General features: G+C 39.3%; 1 protein-coding gene across 14 annotated transcripts in view; it reads left to right on the top strand.

The window, feature by feature from the left end:
* The window catches only part of LOC116563444 (suppression of tumorigenicity 18 protein), a 309,774-nt gene that overhangs the window by 280,935 nt on the left and 16,282 nt on the right, over positions 1–12,557 (top strand). For all 14 annotated transcript variants that reach the window (XM_032296070.1, XM_032296073.1, XM_032296069.1 and 11 more), the window contains 5 exons: positions 2,450–2,512; positions 3,264–3,332; positions 6,731–6,793; positions 6,895–6,975; positions 8,174–8,395. In XM_032296070.1, coding sequence (XP_032151961.1) covers positions 2,450–2,512; positions 3,264–3,332; positions 6,731–6,793; positions 6,895–6,975; positions 8,174–8,395 — 498 coding nt within the window. The remainder of the gene's footprint in view (positions 1–2,449; positions 2,513–3,263; positions 3,333–6,730; positions 6,794–6,894; positions 6,976–8,173; positions 8,396–12,557) is intronic.

Raw genomic sequence — 12,557 nt, 5'->3', positions numbered from 1 at the left:
CCCAGGTAGTTGGGATTACAGGCACCCACCACCACACCTGGCTAATTTTTATATTTTTAGTAAAGACATGGTTTTTTCATGCTGGCTAGGGTGGTCTCAAACTCCTGAGCTCAGGTGATCTGCCCACCTCAGCCTCCTGAAGTGCTGGGATTATAGGCGTGAGCCACTGCGCCTGGCCTCGTTCATGCATTTTAGACAGGGTGAGTGCTTTAATGGATATCACTTATTTGCATGTGTCTGTGTCGGTATATTTGTCTCATGAAAGTCATACTACAATCCGTGTCACCCTGTCCTCATTATGTTTCCCTTTGTGTCTCTAACATAATTGTACCTTGATTGCTTACCAAAAACTTTGTTTAGATTAGGATATTTTGGATGTCACTAATTATCTTAGAATTTCCTTAGGGTTTCAGTGCCACTTACTGAGATAACTAGCTAGTTTCTTTTAATTTTTATATTTTCATCTGAGAACCTTCCCAAAATGTATCATGCAACTAATATTGGCACATGTCACTATGTAAGAATTTTCACTGTAGATTTGGAATTTAGTGTAGCTATCATAATTCTAAGCTGAAACTTTTCCCTGTATAATGTTGCCTCTAGTTCTTTCTTTATTTCTTGACCTTTCAATACCACCAAACTTAAAAAAAAATCAGCTAACTGAATGCATATTTTATTATTATATTTTATAGGTAATTTATAGCTGATGCTTAAAAACTGATGACACTTCTTGGCTTCTCCTGGCAATATTAATGGGAGTAATTTAAAAATAAATATATAACATACATGCAAATATATGTTATATATATGTGTGTGTATATATATAAAATAAATGCAATGTTGTTTTTAACACTAGATGGCGATATATTTCTAAAGTGGGAATTCCCAGGCAATAGACACACCCCTCTCACTGAATATTCCTGTTGTATAATGTTCAGAAACTTTTTTTTTTCACATTTAGTGAGTGAATGGCATTTGCAAGATAACTCAGCCAAAATGTCAATAACTGTTCTTTTTCCTTTAGTTTTTAACATGTATTTATAGCTTTTACAGTTTTTTTTCTGATATCTTATCCAGGAAAAGGGATGGGGAAAGGAGATAGATGACTTAGCTTGGATCAGGCCCTGGAAATCAAACATTCCTTTGAAAGATGGGAATGCTCTAACTCTTATGGTTTCTTTAGATACCTGAAAATAATTGGAAAGTGGATCACAAAAAAAAAATACAAAATAACTCAGAAAATATAGGAATAGTGTTAATCTATCCCAAAATGTCCCTTCAAAAGGGTAAAGCCTATATTCTGTATATCTGGATAAGCCCTCACTTTAGGCAGGATGTCAAAAAAAGAAAAAATCAGATGCATGACTGGCGTAGTTGATGTTCTCCTCTGATTACTGACACCACCACAAATAACACTGAGTAGGCTGGAGTCCACCGCTTGTTACAAATGAGTGACTTTTGAACAACATCAGAGGAAACAAAATCACTGAGAAACCAAGGAATCTATTAATTGTGGAAGAAAACTGCTAAGGATAACTAACTACCTTCTTACATTATTATTATCATTTTAGCAATGGGGTCTCACTCCGTCACCCAGCATGGAGTGCAGTGGCACAATCATATCTCACTGTAGCCTCAAACTCCTGGGCTCAAGCAGTCCTCCTGCCTCAGTCTCCTGGGTAGCTGATTACATTATTTTTACAACACATATAAGATGGACAGGACATGGCCAGGTTCTGAGATGAAATGAAATGCAGGAGCACAGATCTTAATGGAGTGAGATTTTTGGTAGATGGCTTAAGAGCCTATTCTTAGGCCACTGGTGAATTACCAATTGTCTTTGCTGCCTTCAAGCTTTGGGTGAAATTGCTTGAATGTTTTACAGATTAAACTTCTTACCTACTTCATACTGACAGCAACTTTCCCACCTAAAATATCAGTTTACATTTAGTCAAAGATTTTCACTGGTTTCTAAAATGTTTATGAAGTTACTAGGTTGCATTGCTCTTAAAAACTCACGAAAACTCCTTTCTGGAATCTGTCATATAATTGGTGCTGGTGTTCCTAAGATCTGCTATTATAGTAAAGTGTGGGTTTCTAATATTTATTGTTTATAACATGTACATTTTTCAAATGAATTAAAACGTTATTGATTGGTAACTGACAGCATCACTGGGACAACGCTTTCCCACATCATGGAATCAGAGAATCGAATGTGATGTTGAGACAGATACCTAAGGAAGTAACTCAGGCTATGATTTTTAGTTTTCTTTTAGATAGTCTACTGGTTCTCATATAATATAAATCCTTGATACACTAGCTTCTGCGTGTCCTATACTGTGTTAATTTATCTTGCACAGAGAAGCTACCTCCTCCATAATCTACTGGGCAGAGGAAATGAACCTGTGACATGCACTTGACTCTAATGATGTATTTTCTATTGACTCAGCTGCCCAACACCAGGATGTGATGGGAGCGGCCACGTGACAGGAAACTATGCATCTCATCGCAGGTACGTAAGGGCCTCACATGCAGTCTGATTTTCATCGTCTTGTTCTATTTTAAATACTTATTCTCACCCTTTCTAGCCAGGTATTATCTGAAGCAGGAAATGGAGAGTGAGTTGGTTGGGTTTTGGGTTTATTTCGTATTTCAGAAATAAAGTTATGTGGCATAAAAGTCGTGATTCTTGATCAAAATGTGTTTCTGATCCTGTAGCCCAGGTTATAAGTGAAAAGCTGAGCTCATGTCAGGCTTCGGTTCTGTGTGGCTTGAGGACAAGGAGTGAAGACAACAGAGTGACTGGAATTGACCATTTGCCCCAGGGGAAGTAATACCCTCAGTCCTGGGCAAACAACAAATTGAGGCATTTGAGAGATTAAGCAGTGCAAAGGGGCTGCTTTAGTCTTTCCACTTACCGTCTCCATTGATGGGATTTGTCTTCCCTTTGGAAAAGCGCCATCACCTGGTGGTCCAGCAGGAATGGACTCTGCATGTGTAGATGATCATTGCATCCCTGAGCTTTAGAGTTGGGGAGTCTCATTGGCTAAAGCCATTCATTTGATGAACAGAAAATCTGAGTCTACGAGAAATAGTTGAAGTGACACCAGCCCAGACTGATGAGAACAGAACAGCCAGATTCAAAGCGAGTTACTTTTTTCCCACTCCCCAACCACCAAAAATTTAACATATGTTCAGGACTCAGGATCATTTGACTCAGAGTTGTATACATCAGTGTTGTGTTTTTTCTCATCCCTCTCTAGTGTTTCTGGATGTCCTCTAGCAGATAAGACTCTTAAATCCCTCATGGCTGCCAACTCTCAGGAGCTTAAGTAAGTGTGGGAAGCGTGGCCAGCCTGCCCTTTGTCCACACGGTAGGACCCTCTCATTCAGTGTCCATTCATTGCCCAAGTGGTCTGCAACCAGCAGTACGTCCTGCCAGCAGGGATCGCGGCAAAGGCACTTTCTCGCTAAATTGTTGGATGACTGAAACCAAATCACTGTAACTTAATTTAGTTAATTTACTTGCTTCAGGGGCTTTGTATTTTATAACAATTTTAAAAAGAATTATATAATAGTTAAACACAATAATTTTTGTATAAATTTCAGAATCTATATATTAAATCAGAGCCGTGAAGGTATACCAAAATATGTCTAACATCTAATTTTAAGGAAATTGCATAATCCTTTACCTTCTGGGTATTTTGATTCATAAAACTGCCTTTCACTTTCGGGTACCAAAAACAGTTTGGGTTCATTCCTGCCTCATCTACAAGATCTCAAAGTCACATGTGTATTAACTTTTACTTATTGGTTTTATTTTTCATGCTCATCTTCTTTTAATACAAAGTTTTCATTTGTTTATTTTCATATCTTATTATATTACATATGCAACAATAAACATTTATAATCTAGCTTTTACCTTCTTAAAATATAATGGGACATAAGTGTTAAAAGATAAATAAATAGGATTAAACAAAACTAAATTTATTTACAAATAATAAAATCGTTAGGAAAAAATGAGTATTACTACATCTAGTGGTAAAACAATATGTGTAGACAGTAGCATCAGCATTTGGTGTCTAAAACACATGCAACATTTCAGGTATTGTATTTTCTTACTATTTTGTTAGTCTTTCCTTTTCTAAGTTGTTTAAAATTTTTTATCTAAAAATTTAAAAAACAGTTTATAAAAGAAGATGTGATAATGAACAGATATGCAAATTTGGAATCTTAGTACCACAAATAATAAAAGAAACTGTGAAATATAATTTTCTCATCATTTCCTTCCTTCCTTCCTTTTCTTTCTCTCTGTTTTTCTTTCCCTTTCTTTCTTTTCTTTCCTTCCTTCCTTCCTTTCTTTCCTCCTTCCTTCCTTCCTTTCCTCCTTCCTTCCTTCTTTCCTTCCTTCCTTTCCTCCTTCCTTCCTTCTTTCCTTCCTTCCTTACTTTTTTCCTTCCTTCCTTCCTTCCTTTTTTCTTTCTTATTTTGCTTGAGATAGAGTGTGGCTCTGTCCCTCAGGCTAGAGTGCAATGGCATGGTCTTAGCTCACTGCAACCTCTGCCTCCTGTGTTCAAGTGATTCTCCTGCCTCAGCCTCCCGAGTAGCTGGGATTACAGGCATGCAACACATACCCGGGTAATTTTTGTATTTTTAGTAGAGAGAGGGTTTCACCATCTTAGCCAGGTTGGTCTCAACCTCCTGACCTCAGGTGATCCACCCTCCTCAGCTCCCAAAGTGCTGGGATTACAGGCCCGAGCCACCATGCCTGGCCAGTTTTCTCATTTTCAGTGTCAAGTACAATTTACTGTGTCAGTGTGGATTCTAGAAATCACTTTATTGACTCCCGTTTTTCTAGGCTAAAATATAAGTAGTAAGTAGAGACTAACAATTAACAAACTGAAAAGTGAGATGTACCAAAACGAAGATGTGCTCAATTGTGTTAAAATTCTATATTGCCACATCTTAATTACAGCTAGTGGTTCTCTTCTTTTCTCTAAAACTTACTTCTAGAAAAATGTTGGTAATACATTAAAACATGCAAATTGAGAGATTCTATAGCAATATTCACTATTTAATATTTTATGCAGCTATCTAGTAAGTAATATCTTTGGTTTTTCCATAGATATTTTTTCCATACAAGAAAGTTTCTTCCATGCAAGAAAAATCAAAGAGACATTTTATTGACCTCTCGTTTAGCTATTCACGAAGAATCCCCCAAAACGATTACTCAGCACAAATATTTCCATATCAGTATGCTATAAAACCACTATTTTACTAAAAAATGTTAATAGAAAAAGACTAGCATGCAAAAATTTCTTATAATGGAGGATACATATTATGTCTTTAAATTCTTGATGAAAGACTCAATGCAGTTTGCCCTGGTTAGCCAGAAGAGACTTGTGCTGATTTTATATTTCATTTGAAAAAAAAAGGCATTTGTTCCCTATTTTCTGCCTCAAGCTTGAATATAAATTCATTCTGTGAAAGTTTAGAGGAATGGGATTTAAGAAAAGGGATAGTGGATGCATTTTTCTTTGGATTATTGTTTTTCTCAAATAGAACTTTTGATCTGAACCATGGTGGGCATTCAGAAATGCAAGTAGTTTGTGATGGCCTCTGGTTTTTATTTGTATTTGGGATTTTCTAAAAAGACAAAAAAAGAAAAAGGTGAAAGTCTATATAAACTTTTATATTTAATAATATTTTGAAACCTATTCCTAATCAACATTCCAAGTAGAAATTGGATTCCCTGTAATCCTTCATTTTCTCATTTCAATTTAATGGTTGATTGTTGATGTAGTTATTGGTGGATTTTCCCAAAGACCATTTAACTTGTGCCATGAGGCCATGAGGCAGGACAGACCAGGTGCAAATTATTGAGGTTCTTTGGTCATCCCATAAATGTTCCACGTCTCTGCAGTTCACATGTACCCTGTTGTTCATCTGAAATCAATAGATGATCATAGTAGCACAGCATATCAGAGAAAATAAATTATTCATAAAAATAATTTGAAGGCTGGGCATGGTGGCTCATGCCTGTAATCTCAGCACTTTGGGAGGCCAAGGCAGGTGGATAACCTAAGGTCAGGAGTTCGAGACCAGCTTGGCCAACATGGTGAAACACTGTGTCTACTAAAAATACAAAAATTAAATGGGTGGGGCACGCACCTATAATCCCAGCTACTTAGGAGGCTGAGACAGTAGAATTGCTTGAACCCAGGAGACGGTGGTTGCAGTGAGCTGAGATCATGCCATTGCACTCCAGCCTGGGTGACAAGTGAGACTCCGTCTCAAAAATAATAATGATATAATGATAATAATTTGGAAAACTTTTCTTTTTACATAAAAGGTAAGAACTTTGCATGATGTAGGCATAAGCCCAGCAAGAAGTTGTGGACTGATTTTCAAGTCCCTTCTATATGAGGTTAAGAAATATGTACAGTAAATATCAATTAATCCGTTGTCACTCAGTAGTCATATATCTTAAAAATATTTAAAGATTATTAATCGACATTTAATTATATTTAAGCAAAAAAAAAAAAAAACCCACACAAAAAGCAGCTCATTGTCTTTAGTTGTATTTGGATGTGTGACCCCCCTCTCTTCACGTAAACTACAGAGACGTGGAACATTAATGTAATTACTAAAGAATCTAAATAATTTGGGTGTGACCCCCACTCCCACCGCTACAACCTCTCAGCCGACGCTGTCTTCCTATGCCTTCCAGGTGTCCAACCCCAGGCTGCGATGGCTCGGGTCACGTGACTGGAAACTATGCTTCCCACAGAAGGTAGGATTGATCCTGTTTCTGAGAGGTGGAAATGAGCTTGTCCGCAGCAGTCAGAGAGATCACATAGTTTTGTTTTGTTCTTTGTCGGGTCCCTATTTCAGCTTGTCCGGATGTCCTCGCGCAAGGAAAGGTGGTGTCAAAATGACCCCGACCAAGGAAGAAAAAGAAGACCCTGAACTGAAGTGCGTGCAATGGTTGAGACATGGGGGTCAGCTGTCTCTTGCTGGTAAAATGGGAGGGCCCTTGGCCGGGCGCGGTAGCTCACGCCTGTAATCCCAGCACTTTGGGAGGCCGAGGTGGGCGGATCACAAGGTCATGAGATCGAGACCATCCTGGCCAACACGGTGAAACTCTGTCTCTACTAAAAATACAAAAAAAATAGCTGGGAGTGCTGGCACGTGCCTGTGGTCCCAGCTACTAGTGAGGCTGAGGCAGAAGAACTGCTTAAACCCAGGAGGCAGAGGTTGCAGTGAGCCAAGATTACATCACTGCACTCCAGCCTGGTGACAGAGCAAGACTCTGTCTCAAAAAAAAAAAAAAAAAGGAAGGGCCCTTGGTTGCGATGCAATTGAACATGGATTGAGTTTCAGTAATGGCGTACCTTATTCAACATAAGCAAGAGTCAAACTATTTGGAGGTTTGAGAAAAGTTCCCTATTTATAGCTACATTTCCATAGTTCTTTGATAATGCAAAAGATAAAAACGAAAAACCAGAACAGTTTCATACGATTCTTCATTGTTTTAAAGGAAAGCAACACTGTGGAAGTGCTCTGCAGTGACAAATATAGCAGCATTTCCCCCTGAAACTTTCATTTTACCTAAGGTGAAATTGTATCTCATTTGAATTCCTTCCTTTAAGAAAGGTCTTGGATGCTATATGCAGATATAGACATAGAAATTTAAGTTATTTTCTCAACAACAATTCTAGATGCAATATTTAAACATTTAGAAACCCAAATTCCAATTCTATGCATGATGTGCTATGTAGCATTGGTCAAGGCAGTTAACGTTTTCTACCCTTGCTCTTCGGAATCAGCCTAACATAGTCCTTATGTGGTTGGCTCTAGACTTAAAAAGTGTGGGCATGAACTTGACTCCACTTCTTGTAAAATGAGTGGCAAGTTACCCGAGCTCTCTAAGCCTCATTATTCCCCATCAACAAAGTGGGATAATAATACTCTCCACTCAATAGATTGCAATGAATACTAAGCAAGATAACGCATGAAAATCACGTAGCTCAGAGCCTACTTATGCAATGCTGTTTTGCTAGTTGCGGTGGCATCTTTTATTAAAACTCTGTAATTGCATGTTTGTTCTCTGGAGAATGTAGGACTATCACTGCCTTCTTTCCAGCTGGTAATGTCTCTGCTTTCTCCCTAGATGTCCCGTGATAGGGTGTGATGGCCAAGGTCACATATCAGGTAAATACACGTCACATCGCACAGCTTCTGGCTGTCCCCTGGCTGCCAAGAGACAGAAGGAGAATCCTCTCAATGGAACCTCCCTCTCCTGGAAACTGAACAAGCAAGAGCTCCCACATTGTCCTTTGCCAGGCTGCAATGGGCTGGGCCATGTAAATAATGTTTTTGTCACCCACCGAAGGTAACATGAGTTTTTTGTCTTTTTGTTGTCATTTGTGACCGGTGGTCACCTAGGCTGCCTTGGGGAGAGGGTTGTGAACAACCCCCTAAAGCTTGCTCACTGTAGCACTTGAGATGTCATAACATGAAGCCTTGCCATATACATATTGGATAAGCATGAAGAATGAAATATGGTATTTTCTGTATTTCTGAAAATTCACTACACAGGTCTCAAGTGCTCTAGAAAATGTGCAGGTTTTTTTTTTTTTTTTTTTTTTTGTATTCTAAAATATTGCTTAGGCTGCTATTTTTTAACAGTTCAGTCTTTTAATGGTTCACTTCAGTTCCAAGTGGTCATATCTACTCTATTATGTTATGTAATTGCAAACTTTCACTTTACACATTAATTGCGTTCCCTCTGTCTTATGGACTGGCTCAATTTCGGGCCAGAATTGTAGTTATTTTGCTACTAGGAAGATGTGACTCACCTGCAGCAGCAAGAAAGAAAGTGACGCAGTGACTGTGAAGTCTGCAGCAGGGTGCCCAACATCTAGAAGCCCTTTCACAGTTTATCAGTGACGGAGCTCCTCTCTCAGCGAGTGTCATGAGTGTCACCAAGCCCTTTGTTGGGCAGCGGTGATCTTTGTCCAGCTTTTTGGTTTGCATTCCACCTAAAGGAAAAGACTAGAAGATTCCCTCCATATTTCTCCAGCCAGTGGGGTCCCTGATCATCTTTTGGGCCACTGTACATGATGCTAGTTTAAAACCCAATGAAGCTTTAGGAAACCATCGATGTTTTATATGTGAGCAGTGTAAACATTAAGCAAAATCGGAGCATTTTGACATTTTGCTCAGTTCTAAAGATATATACGGGTGAGATCAGAAAATAGGGCCTTCCAGGAATTGCTTAGGTAAAGGTATTTAAATAGTCAGTGAAACCTGTTTATGGAGAAAACTTGACTTTTTCAAGTGGTTTATTTTTTGATGCTTTTCAAATGTAGACCTCTATCCACAATAGCACACATCGTTTTATCCTAAGTTTGAATTACTGTTTCATATTCAGGAACTTCAGTCACAAATCAAGTGTGCCTAACTGCACAGCAACTTGACTTCCTTGTAATGACCTCAGTAACATCCATGTTGATTCTGCTAATGAAATAGTAATGCTGCGCTGTGGTGAGCACATCGCTCAGTTAGCAATAATGAGGTTATCTTTAAGAATTGTGAGGAAGTTTTAAATGGTGATGCCAAGGCTTGGTGAGGATGCGGAGCAACAGGTGCTCTCATACTCTGTAGGTGGGAGAGCAACTGGTAGTGCCACTTTCAGAAGCAAATTACTGTTAAAGAGTCAAGTTGGAAAATGAACAGGTGCACATGGCCCCAGCACCCAGCCATGAGCTGTCAGATCCGTGCCCAGAGGATCTTTGCATATTAGAACCCAGAGACCTGTCTGAGCACATCTGAGCAGTGTTGCTCTACTAACTCCAAACTGGAAACAACTTTTGTGCCCACGAACAGTTAAGTGGGTAAATGAGCAGTGCTTCTTGCTGGCGCTACATGCCTGTGGTCCCAGCTACTCAGGAGGCCGAGATAGGAGGATCACTTGAGTCCAGGAGTTTGAGGCTGCCGTGAGCTATGATTTCTCCACTGTACTCAAGCCTGGTGACAGAACAAGACCCCATCTCTAAAAAAAGAATTTTTTTTTTTTTTTTGAGATGGAGTTTCACTCTTCTTGCCCAGACTGGAGTGCAGTTGTGATCTCAGCTCACAGACACCTCTGCCTCCCAGGTTCAAGCAATTCTCCTGCCTCAGCCTCCTGAGTAGCGGGGATTACAGGCATGTGCCATTACACCCAGCTAATTGTTTGTATTTTTAGTAGAGATGGGGTTTCTCCATGTTGGTCAGGCTGGCGTGGAACTCATGACCTCAGTTGATCCGCCCACCTCAGCCTCCCAAAGTACTGGGATTACAAGTGTGAGTCACCATGCCCAGCCAAGAATATTCTTTAAACTGCAAATACACCTCATATGTGCCTGTTTACATATTATGCATTTTATAATAAGAAAAAGAAAACTTTGATTTCAAAAACATAGGCTACAATATTAATGCCAAGTTACTATTTTTTTCTGCCTCAGCCTCCCAAGTGGCTGGAACTACAGGTGCTTGGCACCATACCATCCTAATTTTTGTAGTTTTAGTAGAGATGGGGTTTTGCCATGTTGACCAGGCTGCTCTCGAACTCCTGACCTCAGCTGATCCACTCGCCTCGTCCTCCCAAAGTGCTGGGATTACAGGCGTGAGCCACTATATCCGACCTCCAAAGTATTATTTTCTAGGATACAGAAAGCAGTGAAGAATTTAGACAAAAGAGTAATTCAGATTTCAGCACTCTTAAAATTTCTCTTGCAATCTGAAACATTTAAGAAATTGGATTTAATTTGGGGTATTCTCTTTAAGGTGGAATACTCTTTCTTTTCTGTGTGTAGAATTTAACAAAATTGAATTTCTCTTGTGGTTTTAAGAGACTATATTTAATTTGGGGTATTCTCTGTAAGATGGAACTCTCTGTCTTTCCTATGTGTAGATTTTTTTTTTTTTTTTTTTTTGAGATAGAGTCTCACTCTGTCACCCAGGCTGGAGTGCAGTGATGCGATCTCAGCTCACTGTAACCTCTGCCTCCCAGGTTCAGGTGATTCTCCTGCCTCAGCTTCCTAAGTAGCTGGGACCACCACACACAACTATTTATTTATTTATTTATTTATTTTGTGTTTTTAGTAGAGACAGGTTTCACTAAGTTGGTCAGGCTGATCTCGAACTCCTGGCCTCAAATGGCCCACCCAGCTCGGCCTCCCAAAGTGCTGGGATTACAGGTATGAGTAACTGTACCCAGCCTATGTGTAGAATTTAATGGAATAATATCACAAAACGCTTAGCTTATGCCTGGCATACAGTAGGGGTTCAACACAGACGATCTCCTTTCCTGTTTCTGAAAATAACATTAAGCCTATGTGTACATATGCAGGATGACTTAGATGACTTGGACTATAACTCACAACAGGCTTTTATACGTTACGTATTTTGAATCTGAAATCTCTGAGGTTGTTCGTACTCTTTCCCATCACTTGTTACCTGATAATAGCTGACACATATTCAGGCTTCTCGTGCACAGACAGTGCTGTTATAAGTAACTGGCATGGTTTATTCCTTTAAACCTTTACAAAACCCTGTGAGCGACAGGTATTATAATTATCCTCAGTTGACAGAGGATGAAGCAAGCACAGGGAAGTTATGGAATTGCTTTGAATACGGGTTGGCACGAGAGCCTGTGTCATCCTGCTTCCCCTAAGGTTTAATGATGGGTCTTCGCCATGGACCAGGCACCAAGCTGAAGCGTCACAGGTGCTAGTGCATAGATGTTTTCTCAACCAAAATGAGAATAATTACAAAACACACTTTGTTGGATGGTTAAGAACAATTTGACCCACACACTCTATCCATATTATATTTATATAATAAGTACCTTCAAACCTTGCTTTAAATCTCTATATGATAACATTTTCCCTTTGAAAAAAATAGCAATCTGAGAAGATAACTGATACGTTAAAACACACACACATTATTATGAATGTTTGTAGCTTTAAAATCAGAAATTCTGTGATCGATAGAACTCATTTAGTTCTATGCCATATCTTTGTGATTTTACGAAAGCTTATTAATATATTGTAAGCAATTATGTTCACAGCATACATTGTATTGCCTGCCATTTTGCTTTAAGAAGGCAGATGAAGATATAATTTAAAATTGCAATTGGGCACCGTGGCTCACGCCTGTAATCCCAGCACTTTGGGAGGCCGAGGCAGGCAGATTACTTGATGTCAGGAGTTCGAGACCAGCCTGGCCAATATGGTGAAACCCTGTCTCTACTAAAATACAAAACGTAGCCAGGTGTGGTGGTGTGCACCTATAATCCCAGTCCCCAGGGGACTGACGCAGGAGAATTGCTTGAGCCCAGAAGGTGGAGGTTGCAGTGAGCCAAGACTGTACCAGTGCACTCCAGCCTGAGTGACACAGCGAGACTGTCTCAAAAAAAAAAAAAAAAAAAATTGCCTTAATATGTCTTAATAGAATGGCAATTTTGGTCAAAACCATATAAGCCATTTCTGCTTTTCCAATATGGAGCCAAA

Source organism: Sapajus apella, unplaced genomic scaffold (assembly GCF_009761245.1).
Source record: "Sapajus apella isolate SASKATOON/1434 unplaced genomic scaffold, GSC_monkey_1.0 scaffold35, whole genome shotgun sequence".
Taxonomy (NCBI): Eukaryota; Metazoa; Chordata; class Mammalia; order Primates; family Cebidae; genus Sapajus; species Sapajus apella.
This window is presented reverse-complemented; position numbering and strand designations above follow the sequence as displayed.